At 48.9% G+C, this 19,588-nt stretch overlaps 4 protein-coding genes and 1 pseudogene across 4 annotated transcripts; 2 read left to right on the plus strand and 3 right to left on the minus strand.

Annotated features, from left to right (window-relative positions):
• Positions 1-6,708: 6,708 nt before the first annotated feature.
• LOC144246338 (histone H3) lies at positions 6,709-7,238 on the plus strand. Its single transcript, XM_077783597.2, has one exon. The coding sequence runs from the start codon at positions 6,752-6,754 to the stop codon at positions 7,160-7,162; it is 411 nt and encodes a 136-aa protein (XP_077639723.1). The 5' UTR covers positions 6,709-6,751; the 3' UTR covers positions 7,163-7,238.
• Positions 7,239-7,411: 173 nt separating this feature from the next.
• Positions 7,412-8,483, minus strand: LOC144246337 (histone H3). Its single transcript, XM_077783596.2, has one exon. The coding sequence runs from the start codon at positions 7,894-7,896 to the stop codon at positions 7,486-7,488; it is 411 nt and encodes a 136-aa protein (XP_077639722.1). The 5' UTR covers positions 7,897-8,483; the 3' UTR covers positions 7,412-7,485.
• Positions 8,484-9,241: 758 nt separating this feature from the next.
• LOC116183110 (histone H2B 5) lies at positions 9,242-9,804 on the minus strand. Its single transcript, XM_021552859.4, has one exon. It carries the CDS (start codon positions 9,727-9,729, stop codon positions 9,349-9,351), a length of 381 nt encoding a protein of 126 aa, XP_021408534.1. The 5' UTR covers positions 9,730-9,804; the 3' UTR covers positions 9,242-9,348.
• Positions 9,805-9,998: 194 nt separating this feature from the next.
• Positions 9,999-13,013, plus strand: LOC144246339 (histone H2A-IV). The gene has a single exon (XM_085569553.1). It carries the CDS (start codon positions 10,067-10,069, stop codon positions 10,454-10,456), a length of 390 nt encoding a protein of 129 aa, XP_085425679.1. The 5' UTR covers positions 9,999-10,066; the 3' UTR covers positions 10,457-13,013.
• LOC144245868 (histone H1.01-like) lies at positions 10,517-11,610 on the minus strand (annotated as a pseudogene).
• Positions 13,014-19,588: the final 6,575 nt, after the last annotated feature.

Genomic DNA, 19,588 nt, shown 5'->3' on the forward strand with positions numbered 1-19,588 from the left:
TTGGACTTTCTTTCGCTTGGATAAAAAATTATCTTCAACATGCTCTAGGAGTCTCCTGCATATCTCATGGCTTTCTGTGCCACATCTGTGCAGATGTCAGGTTGACTGATGTGTCCCAACAGGAGCTTGTGAATATGATGGCACCTGTAGTTGGAGAAAGAAGCTTCATCATCATCCTCCTTCTTTTGTTTGGGTGGCCTGTGCTAAATATCAACAATAAGGTTTCCTTTTTTGGCTTGGCCTCTAGTTTTGTACCCAGAAGCTCTCAGCTGTTCATCACTGTTTTTCTAACACAGTTCTTTGCAAACAATCCACAATTTTTTGGTTTTACCTAGAAGAAAACCTGCCCCCACCCTTCTTTCCTGATCCGTCTGAACAGTTTATAGCCATCCATTTCAACACTTCAGTCTTGCATTTAATCTCACTGAGTGAACTGTGACTGTGACTGACTTTCAGTGTTTTCTCAGGAGGAAATAAGGAGACATCCATCTCACAGATGCAGCTGAGGGGCAGGAGTGCAGCCTATACATGCATACCTCAAACAGGGTGATCAAGTCATGCATGAGGCCTGTAGCTCCAAAGCCCCATTACCATGTTTTCCACCTGGGGCTGCCTAAGTCTGCACAGTAATTTCAATATTTTCTCAAGCCCTTCCTGATGCTTGTGCTCCTGAGCCGTGATATTTCATACATACAAATTCATTCTGACTTTTGGGTGCTTCTAGTACAAAAAAAACCCCCATAACTAAAGTCACAGAGTTACTCACAGAAACTCAAACCTGCCCTTGATGTTATTGCCGACTTTGTGTGATCTGAAAGACATCTTTTGTCCATGCATGGTGGTTTATATTTAAAAACTGATTTATCATGATGTTCTAAATCATAATACATTGTTACATGAGTAAGAAAACTTCATGTCTCAATAGGGAAGAACTTATAATTACATACTGTTCAGTTTAGAGCAAAGACTCCTGCCCATGACAAAATTTTTTTGTATACATAGAGATTTAAAAGCCCCAGATAGAAAACCAATCTCTTAAAATAAAAAATCCATTGGCAGAATTTTGGTAGGCATTAGGCAGGAAATTTAGGTCTTACACAGATACAATTGCTTTTTTTTTTTTTAAATTCCCTTCTTACAAAAATACTCAGATTTTTTCAACAGCTTTATTTTGGTTCAAAGCAAGAGAAAAATTCCTTGAGCATTCCAGGCCACAAAATTTTTGATAACTTCTGAGCTCAGTTAAAGGAAAATTTCAAGAGTCTGTTCAGATCAATCAATCAATCAATCAATCAGTTGAATCACTACATTTCTTTTTCATACTTAATACATATGGTGAGTGTGATTGTGGCAGGGATCACAGCCACACCATCCTGGATCACTGAGCAGGTCTGCTGGGATGGGGTTGGTGTGAGGTTGAGCCGGGAAAGTGGAGCCAGTAGAATCAGAGACACAAAGGCACAGCATGGAAGGTAAAACCTGAGACTGAATGCAACCCCAAAGTCAAGGTGTTAAAACCAGCAGGTTTTAAGAGCAGAATTTCAAGTCTGAGAAAACTTGAAAAACAAATTACCGTCAAGTCTGGCAAAGGAAAGGGAGAAAGAATGTCCAATGAACAAGAAGTGTGTTTTCCTTACAGGAATAGAGTCCTAAAAGGATGTAGAAGTACAAGGAGAACTGCAATGGAATCTGCCTGTACACTGTTAGTGTGATGAATAAAGCATTTTTGCTCTGCACTTCTGGCCCAGGGTCAGATTTTTTACCACGTGGAACCGGCAATGGGGACCAACTTCCCTTCCAAATGTCATTCTGTGTTCAGGGAATAGTTGTTCCATAAATCTGAAAGCACAGAAAAAGTAGAGAGGAACAGACTTGTCAAATATCTGTATGGGCTGCTCCTGCGGGAAAGAAAGGCTTTTACAAGAACAAAAGGGTGTTAAAATCCCTGTCTGAAATGTGCAAATGTTTCTCTTTGCCGTTCCCATTTCCGTGATATCATGGGTACATCCACCCTGAGCAGTTCAGCTTACTCATTTACAGCTCTTCATAGAAATTTTTCTAGAAAGACATCAAACTGTGGGGGCTCTTATGGTTTTGTTCCTTGCAAATGCAATTTGATAAGCAACTCCCAAAGAAAAACTGATTTATATTGCCTGGGTCACTTTGGAATTCACTTTTTAGGGTGTGGTTTTTTATTGTTGTGGTGGTGAGGTTTTGTTTGTTTGTTGGGTTTTTTTGGAAAGTTGTTTGTTGGGGTTTTTTGGTTTTTGTGAGTGTTTATATGTTGAGGGGTTTTTTGTTAATGGTGAATTTTGGTTTTTGCTTTTGTTTTTACCATGCCTTCTGGTGGTGATCTCAGCTGTTACTCACTATCTTTTTTGATGGCACATGACTTTATTCCACATGCAAAATATCATAGCCATCAGTGCCTATTAGGGAGAAGACTGTAACAGGCAATCAGTGGCAGAGAGATGACCCATCTGCAAAAATCCATCAAGAGTTTAGACTATCTTCATTTCATAAAACAGAAACAAACAAACAAAAAATCCTGGGACCATGAGACTTTTTGAGATCATATACAAGCAAAAGTGTTAAGCTGTTTGGTAAAATATTTATGTCGGTGATGGTTGGCATGGTTTTGAGAAGTGAAAACACTTTGTATCATTACTGAGAAAAGGAAATTTCCTCTCATCCTGTGCCAAGATATTTTCACCTTAAGAGGCTGTATGAAAGTGTTCTTGGAAAGCTAAGGATAGCACAGGAGATCAAATAGCAATAACTGATGTGTTGATTAGGTGAAGTGTGGCTTCATGGCCAAATCTGTGCACAGGTGTGGCACTGAGAGAAGGGGTGGGGTGGAGTGTGCTCCTAAGCTACAATCTGCTCCTTGTGAAGGCTGTGAGGAGGCTTTGGACTGCTAAAAGGAGCAGTGCCTGGATTCCCCGGCACTGCCTGCACAGACTTCTCCGTGCCTTGAGGAGTGGAGGGACAGGAAGAACTCTGCACCATCCCTTCACTCCAGGCTATGCCAGAGGTTTCCTCCCGCTCCGGCCAGACATCCTTCCCACTTCCCCATGTGAGTGCACAGGGCCTGCAGCTGCAGCTGCCGAAGAGAGGAGATGGAGTGTGTCAGACCAGCATGGGAAAATGTAGATGGTGAAGGCAGGTGATGAGCAAGATTGACAGTCAGCACCCTACTGCGAATTGGCCCCTGGGCCTGACCATCACAGGTTCCCCTAAACAATTTCTCTATTTGTGGCAATTTCCCGTATGTATTGTACTCCACAGATTTCGGCAAATGGAGAGGATCTGAGGAGTCCAATACTTCCACACAAGATAGGACATGGCACTTATTTCAGCAGTTCCCATACTTAGAAAAGTTCCATGTAAGTTGCTTTTCACTCAACATCCAGATAAGACAGAGACTTAGTACCAAGAGGAAAAGCAAGGTCAGGTTTGCTGTCAGTGCCTGGTGGTTCCACCTGCACAAGACGGGCTAACCAGGGTGCAGCAGCACGGGAAAGGAGCTGCTCCGGAGCACGAGTACAACTGTGGGACTGTGTACAACTCCTCTGTTTCCACACAGACCTCGGAAGCCCATTAAGTGTTAATTTGGGGTCAATAAGTTCAAGGGCTTCCTACAGAGATTCAAGAAACAGAAAGTAATTGGCCCCCATAAAACAAATATTTCTGGAAAGGACCAGACACATGAGACAGATATAAGTTCATCAAGGGAACGTGTGTGTAATTAACATCTCAGTCATTAAGCTGGGTGCCGAGAGAAGCCAGGAGTGTGGCTGCAGGCAGAGCAGAGAGGGAAGCGGGCCATGGCCAGAGCAGAACGAGTCGCGGCTTTAGGCAGAATGCTGTCGCTGAGTGCGGTGGACACCTCGGTGACCAGGTCATCTTCCCTTGGCTGAGCCAGGGAGAGTCCGACTGCCGAGTGAACTTCAGACAAAGAGGGCAGCACCGTGCTCGGCAGACAGGAGCATGGAAAAGTGGAAGGTTTTCACCCCTCGCTGCAGTGTCACAGCTTGTGCAAGTTCAACCGAAGAAACACGGAATGAAACTGGTAAAATATGATCTAGTGAATTGCACAACACATTCACCCCCAGGTGGGAGTGGGAGAAGGGAGACACGATGTATCCTTCCAAGTTCTCTGGAGTCCCAACATAGGCTACTTATTATAGTGACCTCTTCTCTCCACAGCCCATTGCTGAGTTTCAGTACTGTGCTTTGTTCAGTGTGCACATCCTTCACTTTCTAAATGTTCCATAATATGCTTACCATAAAACGATATGCAAACATACACACAGTGTGTGTCTAACATACACATAGCTCTATGATCCCAAAAAAGTGCACCTTGAAAAACAAATTAGATTTACACTCCCCAGTGCCAACATTATTATGTACCCTCCGGACATGCACATCGCTCCTCACCACTGCTGCCCTCATTGCCTTCATTCTGTGCTTCCTGAAACACACAGCCCTCTCCTCCCTATGACGCAGGCCTTGTCGCACTCCTCCCACCCACACACATCACTGTACACCAATTTACACACATATCACCCTGTTCCTGAAGGAAAGCACATCGCTCTGCACTGTTTTACAAACAAATCACTGTGCCTGATGATGCATGCAGTGCACGACAGTCCCTTATCTCTGAGTTACCCTGCGCAGTCGTTCCCACATGCTCCTGACCCGCTGCCAGAAGCACATCGCTCAGCACCCTTGATCCACGTTAGCCTTACGTCCCGACACTCAGAGCCCTCCACACCCCCGACTCATACATCGCTCTGCTCCCTACGACATACGGCACCTCCTGAGCCCAGCAAAAGCACAGATCCTTCTGCACCAGCACCTGCTACTGTGTCATTTCGGTCCTCCCTGACGGAGGGCTCTTTCTGCTCCCTGAGGAGCGGACACAGCACTCGGCTGCTTCCCTATACACCCATTGCTCCATGACACCCAGAAGTGGCATCACTCTGCAGCGGCTGGCACACACCTCAGTCAGCGCCTGATGGGGCACGCATGTCTCCTCTCCTGATGACACATCATCACTCTGCGCTTCAAATGGCAAAAACTCCGCTTTGCTGCTCCTCAACACACACTCATTCCTCAGCACCGGCGGAAAACACACACATTGCTTCACTCTGTGTCCACAGGGTCCCTGCCCCTCTGTACCACGTGAAAAACGCTGCATTTTGATAGCGAGAAAACATGAATATCCACATACATGGATCTGGGGCAACAGCGACTACATTTCTCTACAGCCCATGAGAATTCACAGTGCTCAGCAACCCCATCTCTTAAACCGCCCAGAGCATGTAGCTGGCAGGAGAAAGCAACATCCATCTCTGAGGACATCAAGACTCTCACCAAATACACCAGATCCATGTAAACTGCTTCTGTGCCTAGGACCATATTTTCAATAAAAGACCTAATGCTATGGTGATCTGACTTTGCTGTCCCGTTTGGGTTTTTTTTCAGGAAAACAGAGGTAATGCTGTGGAAGCATTCTAAATGGTAAGGAAAATGGGACGTGCATTGTTTGAGGTAAAAGGATGTGTTCTACATCTCCTTCAATGGAGAAGTAAACGTCCATAATTCGTTTGAAAAACGCTGGGGACCGGCTTTTGGTACATGCACGATTTGGGGGAAGTGAGGTAGACAAAGGAATTGAGTCAGTGGTCCCAAAACTGCTGAAACAAATCTGTTCCTGACCGCTATTACATGGTGCTTCCCTGTTGAGCTACGTGAACGGATGCCAATGTGAATGGGAAAAATTCAAAGCACACGCAGTTCCAGACGGCGCTGTGGTCTTGTCTTTCAGTTATTTTGTTTTTGAGCAAAAAGATTCGAGATTAACGCCAATCCTCCTTCCCTGCCCATCAGTGAGGACTTTCGCTCCCGAACTGCAAACTCCTGCATGGGCGCTGCCAGCAGGCACAGACTCCCCAGCGTAGCTTTTTCCCGGCTTTCGTCCGCCCCCCCGCCGTTTCCCCGAGCCCCGTACCCGCCGCCGCCGAGCCGCGGACGGGGCCGGGGGCGGGGGGCAGAGCCGGGGCCGCGCCGCTGCCGCGCTCGGTCCGACCTGAGTGAGGACTGCGCGGAGCCTCCCCGTGGGCGGGCCCGGCCCCTCTCGCCCCTCCCGGCACGACGCTGATTGGCGGCGCTCGCGGCTCGCGGCCCCGAGCGCGCTCTTCCCCGGGGCGCGCTCCCCGCAAGGGACGCGGCGCTTCCAGCGGGCCGGGGCAGCCGCCGGGAGAGCTCGGCGGGGCCAGGGAAATCGGCTGCCGCCTGCGCCTTCAGCCTTTCTGCCGCGGCCCTGAAACGAACGCGGCTGCTGAGCGAGAAGAAACCGCGAGCCCCCGGGGAAGGAGGCGGCTGCCGGCGGCAGCTTTAACCAGCGCTCCCGGGGCCGGCAATGGACGCGAGCGGAGCGGCTTTGGGAAAAACAGGGCGAGCCCGAGGTTCGGGCGGCGGCACCGTTCTACACCGCTCGCCTGCGGTGCCGCCGCCGCCCCGGGGCGCCTTGCAAGGCGCTGTTGGAAGGGGGCGGGGGCGGGGCGAGGCCAGGGCGCGATTGCCGCCCCGGAGGCGGGGCTTTTCCCGGGCTCGCGAGAAGCGTCCAATGGCAGCCGGCCGTCGTCGCGCGGGCGCGGGGCCGGCGCCATAAATAGCGGGGCGGCGGCGCTGTGGGCTGTGTGCGCTGCGCTGCGCGCGGGGGGCTGTGTGTTGGTGCTGGGCCATGGCGCGCACGAAGCAGACGGCGCGGAAGTCGACGGGCGGCAAGGCGCCCCGCAAGCAGCTGGCCACCAAGGCTGCCCGCAAGAGCGCGCCGGCCACGGGCGGCGTCAAGAAGCCGCACCGCTACCGGCCCGGCACGGTGGCGCTGCGCGAGATCCGGCGCTACCAGAAGTCCACGGAGCTGCTGATCCGCAAGCTGCCCTTCCAGCGCCTGGTGCGCGAGATCGCGCAGGACTTCAAGACCGACCTGCGCTTCCAGAGCTCGGCCGTCATGGCGCTGCAGGAGGCCAGCGAGGCCTACCTGGTGGGGCTCTTCGAGGACACCAACCTGTGCGCCATCCACGCCAAGCGCGTCACCATCATGCCCAAGGACATCCAGCTGGCCCGCCGCATCCGCGGCGAGCGCGCCTGAGTCTCCGGCCGCAGCCCTTTCTGTGCAAACCCAAAGGCTCTTTTAAGAGCCACTACATTTACAATAAAAGAGCTGGGGTACTGTTCTGTGCAATTTACTGTGTTTCGTAGAAGCTCATCTCTATCAATATGACCATAAGCTATTATTAAGAGCTCACTGTAAAACCATACACGTTCCTATCTATTCCTGGTGACCAATACCCTAAAGAATGCATAAACAAGTGCCACAGCTCTTTCAATTGTGCATGTAGTGGCTCTTAAAAGAGCCTTTGGGTTTGCATGGGCCGCTTTAATGCCCAGCCGGTAAGGGCTGCGGCAGGGAACTCAGGCGCGCTCGCCGCGGATGCGGCGGGCCAGCTGGATGTCCTTGGGCATGATGGTGACGCGCTTGGCGTGGATGGCGCACAGGTTGGTGTCCTCGAAGAGCCCCACCAGGTAGGCCTCGCTGGCCTCCTGCAGCGCCATGACGGCCGAGCTCTGGAAGCGCAGGTCGGTCTTGAAGTCCTGCGCGATCTCGCGCACCAGGCGCTGGAAGGGCAGCTTGCGGATCAGCAGCTCCGTGGACTTCTGGTAGCGCCGGATCTCGCGCAGCGCCACCGTGCCGGGCCGGTAGCGGTGCGGCTTCTTGACGCCGCCCGTGGCCGGCGCGCTCTTGCGGGCAGCCTTGGTGGCCAGCTGCTTGCGGGGCGCCTTGCCGCCCGTCGACTTCCGCGCCGTCTGCTTCGTGCGCGCCATGGCCCAGCACCAACACACAGCCCCCCGCGCGCAGCGCAGCGCACACTGAGCCCACAGCTCCGCCGCCCCGCTATTTATGGCGCCGGCCCCGCGCCCGCGCGACGCCGGCCGGCTGCCATTGGACGCTTCTCGCGAGCCCGGGAAAAGCCCCGCCTCCGGGGCGGCAATCGCGCCCTGGCCTCGCCCCGCCCCCGCCCCCTTCCAACAGCGCCTTGCAAGGCGCCCCGGGGCGGCGGCGGCACCGCAGGCGAACGGTGTAGAACGGTGCCGCCGCCCGAACCTCGGGCTCGCCCTGTTTTTCCCAAAGCCGCTCCGCTCGCGTCCATTGCCGGCCCCGGGAGCGCTGGCTAAAGCTGCCGCCGGCAGCCGCCTCCTTCCCCGGGGGCTCGCGGTTTCTTCTCGCTCAGCAGCCGCGTTCGTTTCAGGGCCGCGGCAGAAAGGCTGAAGGCGCAGGCGGCAGCCGATTTCCCTGGCCCCGCCGAGCTCTCCCGGCGGCTGCCCCGGCCCTCTGGAAGCGCCGCGTCCCTTGCGGGGAGCGCGCCCCGGGGAAGCGCGCGCTCGGGGCCGCGAGCCGCGAGCGCCGCCAATCAGCGCCGTGCCGGGAGGGGCGGGAGGGGCCGGGCCCGCCCACGGGGAGGCTCCGCGCAGTCCTCACTCAGGTCGGACCGAGCGCGGCAGCGGCGCGGCCCCGGCTCTGCCCCCCGCCTCCGGCCCCGTCCGCGCCTCGGCGGCGGCGGGTACGGGGCTCGGGGAAACGGCGGGGGGGCGGACGAAAGCCGGGAAAAAGCTACGCTGGGGAGTCTGTGCCTGGCGCTACCTGTGAGGGGACTGAGCAGGTCGGGGCGAGAACGCGTTCCACTTTGCTTTCCCTTGTAACCCGCGACAACGCACATTGCACGGCCGGGGAGTGGGCATCCACCTTGAAGTCTGTTTTCTATGTCAGAAGAGCAAGCAACAAGAGCACTAGGTGGTCCGAAAGCACCTGTGCTGTCAGTGCTCCCGGTTTACACCGTCTTCCATTAATACTGGTCAGAAGAGCAATACCATGTTCCAGCCTTCGGGAATGTGCTTCGGTTTTTTTAATTGGGAATCCACCGGCAACATTTATTTGTTTTACCCGCTGCCCCTACAGCGTACAAACACCAAAACGAACTGCTAGGGCTTTTTAAGGGCGTTATGAACCTCCTCGGATCTGTTGAATCAGGTGCAGGACATAGCCTAAGTTTACTACGAACACCGCCAATACTACTTTCCTTATAACTAATGATACTTTTACACCGCAACTTAACTCATTACTCTCAGCTCAGAAAAAAAAAAAAAAATAACAACAACAAAAAAACCCACATTACAGGTAGGAAATCCGCCACAGGATTAGCTCTTTTACTGAGAAGGTGGGTGGCTCTTAAAAGAGCCTTTGGGTTGAAATTATCGGATAAATGACTCAGAAGCAGTCTACTTGGAGCTGGTGTACTTGGTGACAGCCTTGGTGCCCTCGGACACGGCGTGCTTGGCCAGCTCGCCGGGCAGCAGCAGGCGCACGGCCGTCTGGATCTCCCGCGAGGTGATGGTGGAGCGCTTGTTGTAGTGCGCCAGGCGCGACGCCTCGCCCGCGATGCGCTCGAAGATGTCGTTGACGAAGGAGTTCATGATGCCCATGGCCTTGGACGAGATGCCCGTGTCGGGGTGCACCTGCTTCAGCACCTTGTACACGTAGATGGAGTAGCTCTCCTTGCGGCTCTTGCGCCGTTTCTTGTCGCCCTTCTTCTGCGTCTTGGTCACCGCCTTCTTGGAGCCCTTCTTGGGCGCGGGGGCGGACTTGGCCGGCTCGGGCATGATCACGAGTCCCCTCAGTAGAGCTGCACTAGGAACGTTTCAGAGAGAGAACGAACGGCCTGCCCGTCTGAGCGCCCGTATTTATAGGGCGGTTATGCAAATTAGGGTTTCAGGCAAGCTAAGCTATTATTGGCTGAGGCAAGTTTTTGCAGTGATAGAGCTACACCCTTCATTGCCATTGGTCAAATCTGGATCCGCGTACCTATTGGCTGGTTTAGGCACATCCTTGTTTTAGCCAATCGAAAGTCGCGCCTTCCGCTGAAGCGGTATATAAAGCCGAGCTCGGCGCTCGAATTTATCATTGTTGGCAGTAGAGTTCAGTTTTTCGATTGCAGCCATGTCCGGGCGCGGGAAGCAGGGCGGCAAGGCGCGCGCCAAGGCCAAGTCGCGCTCGTCGCGGGCCGGGCTGCAGTTCCCCGTGGGCCGCGTGCACCGGCTGCTGCGCAAGGGCAACTACGCGGAGCGCGTGGGCGCCGGCGCGCCCGTGTACCTGGCGGCCGTGCTGGAGTACCTGACGGCCGAGATCCTGGAGCTGGCGGGCAACGCGGCCCGCGACAACAAGAAGACGCGCATCATCCCCCGCCACCTGCAGCTCGCCATCCGCAACGACGAGGAGCTCAACAAGCTGCTGGGCAAGGTGACGATCGCGCAGGGCGGCGTGCTGCCCAACATCCAGGCTGTGCTGCTGCCCAAGAAGACCGACAGCCACAAGGCTAAAGCTAAGTGAGTGCCGAAGAGCAAAGGCTGTGAAGTTAAACCGTCAGAAACCCAAAGGCTCTTTTAAGAGCCACCTACATATTCCGAGAAAGAGCTTGAATTTCATTACGATGGTGACAGCCCATGGGAGGTTTTGGAATGCTTGTCTCGGGTGTATAACTGTCAGCGCCTGACGCAGTTCCGTGTATGCAGCACCAGCCGCACGCTGTTTACTTCCCTCAAGGGTGGGGCTGACAGCAGTTCCAGGAAGTGGGTCAGCCCTTCAGCAACCAATCCCTGTGCGTCGTAAGCATTTTGAAAGTTACCAAGGCGCTGCTACCTTTCCCCTACCATTTCAAGTGCCCGTCGAGCTGTTGCCGGACTCAAAGAGCACATTCACCAGCAGACTGCTGTTACCCCTCACCCTTCCCCAAGACGGTGCCAACCCGAGCATTTCAGTCCGTTTACGAAAATGTTGATGGCTCTCCATGTGGGGTTATCTTCTTGGGCGCTGCTTTCTTTGCCTTAGCCGCTTTCAGCTTGGCTACCTTGGACTTCATCACCGTCATCTTCACCTTAGCCGGGCTCTTCACTGCTGCCACCGCTTTCCTGTGGTGTTTGTCACCTTGGGACTCTTGGCTGCAGGTTTAACTTTCTTGGTGCTCTTCTTTGCTGTCACTGCCTTCTTGGCAGCACTGGCAGGCTTCTTAGCTGCCAGCTTCTTGGGCTTGATCACTATATATATATATATTTTTTTTTTTTTTTAAGCGCCTTTTCTCCGGGTATCTTGCTGAGTCGTAAAGAGCCAGACGCATCTATACCTCTGGTCTGCACCAGGGTGCCCTTGCTGACGAGGCTCTTGAGCCCCAGCTTGATGCGGCTGTTGTTCTTCTCCACATCGTAGCCGCCGGCGGCCAGCGCCTTCTTGAGCGCGGCGAGGGAGAGCCCCTTGCGCTCCTTGGAGGCGGACACGGCCTCGGTGATCAGCTCGGTGACGCTGGGCCCCGCGGGCTTGCGGGCTTTGGAGCCGCTCGCCGCCTTCTTCGGCTTCTTGGCGGCGGGAGCTTTGGCCGGGGCGGTCTCGGGCATTGCGGTGTAACGGGGAGCACCGGGCGGGCCCGGCCCCGCCGCGCCCCCGTTTAGTGCAGCGCGGCGGGCGCTGCTTGGTCCCGCCCGGCCCCGCCGCAGCCCGGTGCCCCGCGCTCCGTCTTGTGTTTCTTCAGGTGAAATAGAATGGATTTTTTCTACTTTATCTGTCACGAAATCTTCGTTTTTCTACATCTGTAATGCCGTGGGAGCGGCTGTTTTTCGCTTGATGATGTCTTGTCGAGAAACCAATTGGATTTGAATAGCTAGGGGACAAAAAATCCCGAGTCCTGCTAGCAAACGGACCTCGAGAATGAGAAAATTTTGTTTTTCTTCGTAAATTCGAAATTCTGCTTTAAAGTGAACGTGAGTCAGAAAACTCAGTATTAATCTACAGAGGATCCTTTTTGCCTTAGATAAGAAAGCAAACAGAATGACATTCTTTAAAATAAAATGACTTCAAAGAGAGTGAGGTAGCACAAAGCTGTGCTGCCACTTCTCCTACCGAGGTTTATACCTCTGCCTACGGTGAAACACTCAGGCATATTTTTTTCCTTTACTTCCAAACATAAAGTTTCCAGATGTTCCACACTTCTATGCATGAAGTATGAGACAGCACATACTTTATCCCCCTCAGAATGGGCTACCCTCTTTGAAACAATTTCCTGTTGTTAACTTAGTGAAAGGCTCTGCAATATCAGTGGAATAATTTGGGACCTGAACACCAAAGATTAAAAAGTTTGTGTTAGACCACAGAGCTGCATGTAAGTGTCTGGTGCACAGAAACAGATCACACTCTAAATGAAGCACACAGTGCCAAATATGTACAATTAGTTTATGTGATTCATTAACATTGATGGGGGGGGGGGAGAAAATGGGCAGATCTTGAGTCTGCAAGAGATGTCAGAGCACCATTCATTTTTGATCTGAAGCTGGAAAGAAAAAACACAATTTTTGCTCACTGCTCTTTTTCCATTATACGATCATGTCACAGCAGTTTCTGTACAAAAAAGCTTTGGCTGCAGCACAAAGTGAGGCAAAGCTCTTTATGCATGTTGTGGTGACTACCCCATTAGCATATATTCCTACCAGCTACAACTTTGGGTATAGTTTTGTGTCTCTGTCAGGAGTTCCTAATTCATTTACCTTGAAATTTAATGGCCATCAATAATATAGCATGGTCAAATTGCTGCATTTATTTCTACCTCATGTAAACAAACTGCACTGGAATAGTTTAGGCATGATGCTGACCAGTTATGATTAACTTCCTTTTTTCAACAAGAAGAAAAATCTCTGAGTGGAAAAATACCACTGCACTTCTTTATTTCATTTCACCAGAGAACAGTAAAATGAACCTCTTGAAGATTTTGGAAGACTCTTCATCTTCAATTAATTCACAAAGTCTGATTAAAAAAAAAAAAAACCTCTTATTGGCACTTTGACATTTTCTTTCATAATTATGGTAAAAAATACTTTAGGAAAATAAACACATTTTTATTGCATTTATGTTTTCTTTCTAAGTCCTTCTGGCCATTGAGGTCCCCTAGCTGAGGAATTATGATGTTATGATGAGGCAGAGAGTGCCAATAAGACAGCAAATTCAGCAAATCTGGATTTGGGCTTTCAAATCATGCTTGAAGTGGGATGGCTTATAGACTAAGGTTCTCTGGAAATTTTACAAAGCAAGAGAACTTGACTGTATAACATTTACACCATGTAGTAGTAGGGGGCATAAAGAACCAAATAGTGAAATTGTTGACATCCCCTAAAATTTCCTGCAATCAATTGGATGACTGTGTGTCTGCTCTGTCCCATCTAGGTCTGGTAGAATCCTTGATGTCCTTTAAAAACTAAATGTGTTACAGTGTCTAAGCAGGTTTTTGTAGTCACCAGCTCTGCAATCACCTATGCCAATACCTGTGTTGGGACAGATGCCTTTCTACCTCCCCATTCTCTGCAAATCTTATTTTACAAGAGTAATAATGCATCACAATTGCACGCTTCCCTCCAGCTTGTAGCATAATATTCCCAAGACTGTTTTAATTTACTCACACACCTGGCACACAGCTGTATGCCTGTATAGTGTATGCCTGTATCCTGTATAGTGGTGCCAACCACAACAACAACCATCTCCAGAGGAAAAGATTCTCAGTATGTACCACAGCAGCACTGTGACACATTGTGGTAGTCCTCATCTTGCTCCACTTTTGCCTCCACCATTCTCTATCAAATGTTAAACTGAGTAACTTGAGGCTAAATTTCTAAATTATTTTAGGGGTGCCTACTTATTTGATTTTCCTCTTCTGTTTTTATCCCATTATGCCCTTTCCTTATTTTTACAAAGATTATATAATCTCATTACCATTTTATATACAAGCACTCAAGTAATTTTTATTAGGGGAAGGATGCAGAAGTCTAAGAGAATAATCAAGACCTACAAGGAGATAGAAATACAGCATAACCTCACAGAGATGTAAATATACAAAGACTGTGGTTCCTGGTTCACCCTCCTCACCCCAAACCTGCTGTTTCTTGTGTGATTAGCAGCACAAAAACCTGAAGTTATGCACCAGAGATCATTGCTCTAGTCATGGTCAAACTGTGTAGTAGCACATATTCCCCTGCAATGCAGACATAAAAAAGAACAGATAGGAAGGATCTTTAATGAGAGAGATCTCACTTATTGTGCATTTAATCTCTCCCTCTTATGCATTTACCATCACAATTCCACCAGCTTTGCTACCTCACCTTAGAAGTAAGGTGAAATCAAGAACAGGAACTCAGTGGTATTCCAGGCTGTCAGTCTCTGCATGCACTGTCAGTAGGAACAGAGATCTCTCATAAAGTAGCAAGAAGCTTCCTGAAAATCCTACAGAACAATTTGTTTTTTGCAGGTGCTATCAATGTGAGCCAGCTTGCACTGCAAGAGAGCAGATCTGAAAGCCCCTTAGAGCACTTCCCAGACAGCATGGAAAGTATAGATTATTATAACCAGTAACAAATGCCCATTAACTTGCGAAACTATACAGTAATCCAAACCAAATTTACTGCCTGCTAGCCAACTAAAAAATTGCAAAATTAGGATAGCTTTCCAATTATTGCATGTACTTTTTGTGATATTTGTCTCTAGGGAACAAAGCTGAACAGTCACCTAGATGGCATTAAAAGTCCTAGAAAGAGAATCTTACAAAGGTCCAGTGTTCAGCTGTTTGTACTCATACTGAGGATAATTCTTCTTGAACTCTTTCTCCTATTCCTTTCCTTCCTTATGACTTTTCTACGTGAACACCTAACTGCACTGCATTTCATATTACCATGACTTTCCCAAACCTGTAAAGCCTATCTCTGTTTTGGAGATAGAAGAACTGAGAGTCATTCACAATTTCTAAGAATTTATCAAGAATGCAATTTTACCTTAAAGCATTCATGAACACTTTTCAAAGCAAATTTGTCAAATACAGAGACTTGATTTATGATGAACATAAAGGCCATCCCAACAGCCATTTATCTCCTGCTGAATACTGAGTTAAGTATGGATGCAAGCAATGGTACCTGTATGACAAATATTTGGGAGGTACAGAAGGCCACACTGCATACTCACAGCCAGATGCCCATTTCTCTTTGGATCTAGATGAGATCCATCCCTCTTGTGCAAGTGTTCTGTAGTTCAGAAATGTTCCTGCTGGTGTTAGAAGGGGGACAAATCCATGGGGGAGAAGGGCCTGCTATCAGAGGGGACAGGCAGGGATGCACCACTGCCACACAGTCTTGCACAACAGCATCTCCTGCTCACACTGCAGGACAGCAAGGGCTGGGTTAGGGACTATCTCTGGCCCAGAGCAGGGACTGTGGGACAGGATATTTGAAATCATAACATAAACCTAGCAAACCTGTGGGAGGAAAGGGATAAAGAATTGCTGTCTATAATTTGTCACATATTATAGAGCAGATGCCTGGAAGAGATGGACTGAAGGAGCTTTTGAAGATGACTTTTCTTCTCCTGTCTCTAGAGGGAGCTTCAGAGTGTGAATAAACTGCGTATGAACCTCTAAAGAGGGCTGAAGTTAGGTGAGATGCGTCTCTATCTGAAGTTCAAGGTAACAGCTTTTAACTTTTCCTGGACTTCTTCAGGCCTCTGTGTCCCTGTCATGTTTCTGTTGTGCCAAATGGGAGGGTTAGTCAGCATAACACAGTAGCTTTTGTGGTTCCTAGGCAATCTCAAACAGAATTTGACAAAGCAGTCAAGATTTCAAAGACACTGACTTCTTGAAAGTTTTACAAAAATAAGTAGATTTTGTAGGTGAGAAGAATCCAGGCTCTCTTCTTTCAAGAGAAATGTTGCCTTGTGAACTCAGCCATCAAGAAGTCTATTGAAAAAGAGACACGAGAAACCAGGTTACCTAGTTTCTATTTTTTACCAACCTAAGAGGTTTCTTTGTGGTTCTGGAAATATGTTAAACAATTCTCTATTTTCTATAGTCCTGGAGGGGATGGGTAGCCAGATTTGCTCTGGTGTGGTGCTGCTGCTGCCACTGCTAAGAGGGTGAGCAGAGAAAAGCATTCTCCAACAGCGCTGGGGTCAGCAGAGCCCGCGTGTGGCTGCGCTGAATTACAGCTGTGCCACGGCCAGGGCTGGAGGCTCACGGGCTGAGTGTGGAGCTGCTCCTTTGTGCACCAGAGTCTTATGCCACACAGCCTGCACTGAAACATGTCATTAAAGCTGGCAAGTGGCAGCGGAAGCTGCTCTGTTCAAATGCACTGCAGGTATTCATTCTCTGAATCAAAATAAATACCCGATCTCTGCAAACGCTGCTAACAGTGTTTTGACAAGGCAATTTGGGATGGTATTTTTGGTACACGAATGCTCGCTCACAAAGCAGGCACAGTCAGTGCACTTGGCTAATTTTCTGCTTAAATGGAACTAACAAGATGTATTCTCATCCCATAGGATCTCCTGTTCCCCCCATCCTCCTCTGCTCTTTGCAACTTTCTTCAAACCCAGCTGAGGACCCACATACACCGGTGACCAGAGCTGAGAGCAGCTTGTCACATTCTGGAATGCTTTCAAAAAATTAATTTGGATCTGCTGGTAAGGTTACTAATAGCTGATACAGCCCATTTGTTCCAATTTGCTTGCTTTGTTTTAGTTTTGGTCTATTCTAGTTTCCACTGATTCTAAATTAATATCTTGCTGTGAAAAGTTAAGATTTGTCTTTGATACAACTGAAAAAGAAAATAAAAGAAAACAAAGACAGCTTTTAGCTCCAGGGTCTAGTAGTTAAGGTTGAAAGTACCAAGAATGGCAGAAATCTCCTGCTAAAACTATGGTATGTAAGTGTAAATTTACTCAAATTTTCTCAGTTATTTGATCAAAACAATGTTAGTCAAGGAACTATTTATTTGAAACTCCAGCTTCAAATGTTACACATTTGCATTCAAATGTTACATCACAGTAGCTGCTAACAGCTTCAGATGAGACATTTCTGCCATGTATCCCTTCTGCTGGAGAGATCAGGAGCATAAAAACCAGTTCTTTCTGCCAAAATTCCCTGAAAGGAAGAGAGCTGAGGCAATAAAACATCCTTCCTTCTCTTTTCTGGTCACCTGTTCCCATAGAGTGCCCTCAGGCATTTCAAGAGGATGTGGCTAGACAGGAAAGGGCGAAGCATTTTTGGCCAGGTCATTGTGAACACCTGCTGTGCCCCTTCCACCGTCAAGCCCAAGCACTTTTCAGGTCACCAACAAAGAGGCAGCAGTGTACAGCAGGCAGCATGGTCAGGCCTCCGCCAGCTTGCAGAACTGCCCAGCGAGAGTCAGACCTACTTCACACATCCGGAGATCCCTGATAAATTAAGATTCACTCCAAGCAGGCTCCTGGAACCTACTTGGTGATTCAGCAGATGTACTTACATCTGTGCAAGTGCACTAATGGCACTAGAAGCCTTTCAGTCCTTGGCAGGTGCTGAGACAAGACACTCTTCTCCCATCCAGCTCCCATTCCCACCTGCTCATCTTTGCTGGAGCTGGTCTTTCTAATTATCAGTGGGAAAGAAGACCAGCAGTCTCACCAGAGTGATGTTTCTGAGAGTGTCAGCAAGGCCAAAAACCAATAGCAAAATGCTGTGGTAGGGCCACTTGCTAGGAAATAGTGTTTCTTTTTATAACACACATCTCTTCTCTAAAATCACATTGACATCTGTAGCTCCTCACATGAAGTCCATACTTTCTGGGTATGCACCTTATTAAAGGGGTGTATTATGGGGAAATATTCTCTTTAAATGGTGAAGGAGCCCAGGGATGATTCCTGTGAGAAACCATCCTTAGCTGAGACCAACATCTGATCTTGAGTGAAGTGCAGATCTTTCAGTGGACATGAAAATCTGTTAGGGAATAGTCTAAGAAAAATGAATCATCTCTTCTGCACCCTAATCAAGTCCTTGCCCACAGAGTGAGCATTACAGGAGTTTTAGAAAATATTTTGCAGCTGAGTGTATTGAAAGAAGACAAGTAGGAAAAGGAGAGCATCCAAAACTCTGTCATCATCTTAGGCTCGTTCTTGACCCTTTTTTTCCTTTTCTTTGTTATTTCACTTTTACCAAAACTTGTTGTCCTAACAAGGACATATCTGCAGGCACAAATTCTAACACAAATGCAGTCACATGAAAAAAAAGTGCCCTATTCTATTTGGGAATGTGAGAAAAGAACTCTCTGTCAACTCCAAACCCTTGCCAAGGCAGATGGGCTCAAATTCAAGCATATGCTTGCTAAAACAAAGGGAAGGGCTAAAGCACAGTTTCCTTCAGTGTCAAAGCTCACCTTCCTGTTAACGTGCAGTATGTACAGATTGTAACAGACCAGGATTGCACATTTTACTTCAAAATATTGTTTTCTCTTTTCATGTCTGCAACCGGCTGTAATAACTCTCCCATGCTATTTATTTTTTCATTCACATTTCATCTCCTGTAGGTCCACCCCAGAGAAAACATTTGGCATACTATTTCACACCTATTTTAACATAGTTGAAAACTAAGTTTCTGTTGAAATGAATAATCCTAGACTTCTCTCCCTGTCTGCTGCTTCTCAGTCTCAGCCCTTTTTAAGGTCAGCTCCAGCAATTGTGTGGCTACACAAACGACAAATTCAACAAGAAAGCCTCACACTCAGTGACAGCTAGATAGCTTTCAGATTAGATAGGTCAGAGGCAAAAGCAGAGCTTCCCTCTCAACAAATAGTCCTGAAGAGTAAGAATCCACCAAACAAGAAACGAGATGCCCCATCTTCAAGCACAGCTCGAAAGAAGTGTCCCCAGGACCACAGGCCCTGTCTCAATAAACACACATTTCACTTTGGACTACCTCTGAGTGCCATCAAAGAAGTTCTTTTTCCCGATACCATCAAAATAATCTTTGATTAAAACTGGACATGGTTCAACAGGAGTGGCACTTAGGCTGTTTCTACCCAACAACTTCATCACTTCTTCCCTCTCTCCACATCTGTATGGCACAACTTCCAGGCAACAGCAGACAGCAGAACAGAGGATCCAAATGATGCTTTTTTCTGATTACTGATTGCTGGGCAGGCACCTCAGGAAAACAAGGGGCCTGTTTCTCAACCATTGTGGTGCCTATGGTTAAGAAATAGAGTAAATCCACAGGATGATCACTCCTTTTGCAGCATGTTTTTATGTACTGGGAAGGAGAAGGGATGGGAATTTAGAGTAATGATCTTGCTGTGGGGCTGCTTCCCTTTTATGGATTTTCCCAAAGAGCTGGGATTTTAAAAGTACACTGGCCTTGAATGGAGTAGTTGGCTGGCTGATAGCTCCCCTGGCTCTAGATGTATAGTGGAGGGAAACTTAAGTCATCAAACAATTGGCAGCTCCAGCACAGAGTAAAGTCAGTTGCTATTTCAGGGAAAGGAAAGGCAACTGTTCCCTGCAGGGAATGTCTGCACTACCTCAGAGCCAGGAATAGGCTGCGATTTTTAAACCTTTTTTCCACCCTACACTTCAGGAAAAGTGAACACACAATGTTCATTCGCAGGGATCATTTCCTGAACATGATGTGTGCTCACTGTC

The sequence above is a fragment of the Lonchura striata genome, chromosome 1A, assembly GCF_050655825.1.
Source record: "Lonchura striata isolate lonStrDom1 chromosome 1A, ASM5065582v1, whole genome shotgun sequence".
NCBI lineage: Eukaryota > Metazoa > Chordata > Aves > Passeriformes > Estrildidae > Lonchura > Lonchura striata.

What these genes read in the sequence shown, in the direction of transcription:
- LOC144246338 (XM_077783597.2), top strand. Translation starts at nt 6,752, where the DNA reads ATGGCGCGCACGAAGCAGACGGCGCGGAAGTCGACGGGCGGCAAGGCG.
- LOC144246337 (XM_077783596.2), bottom strand. Translation starts at nt 7,896, where the DNA reads ATGGCGCGCACGAAGCAGACGGCGCGGAAGTCGACGGGCGGCAAGGCG.
- LOC116183110 (XM_021552859.4), bottom strand. Translation starts at nt 9,729, where the DNA reads ATGCCCGAGCCGGCCAAGTCCGCCCCCGCGCCCAAGAAGGGCTCCAAG.
- LOC144246339 (XM_085569553.1), top strand. Translation starts at nt 10,067, where the DNA reads ATGTCCGGGCGCGGGAAGCAGGGCGGCAAGGCGCGCGCCAAGGCCAAG.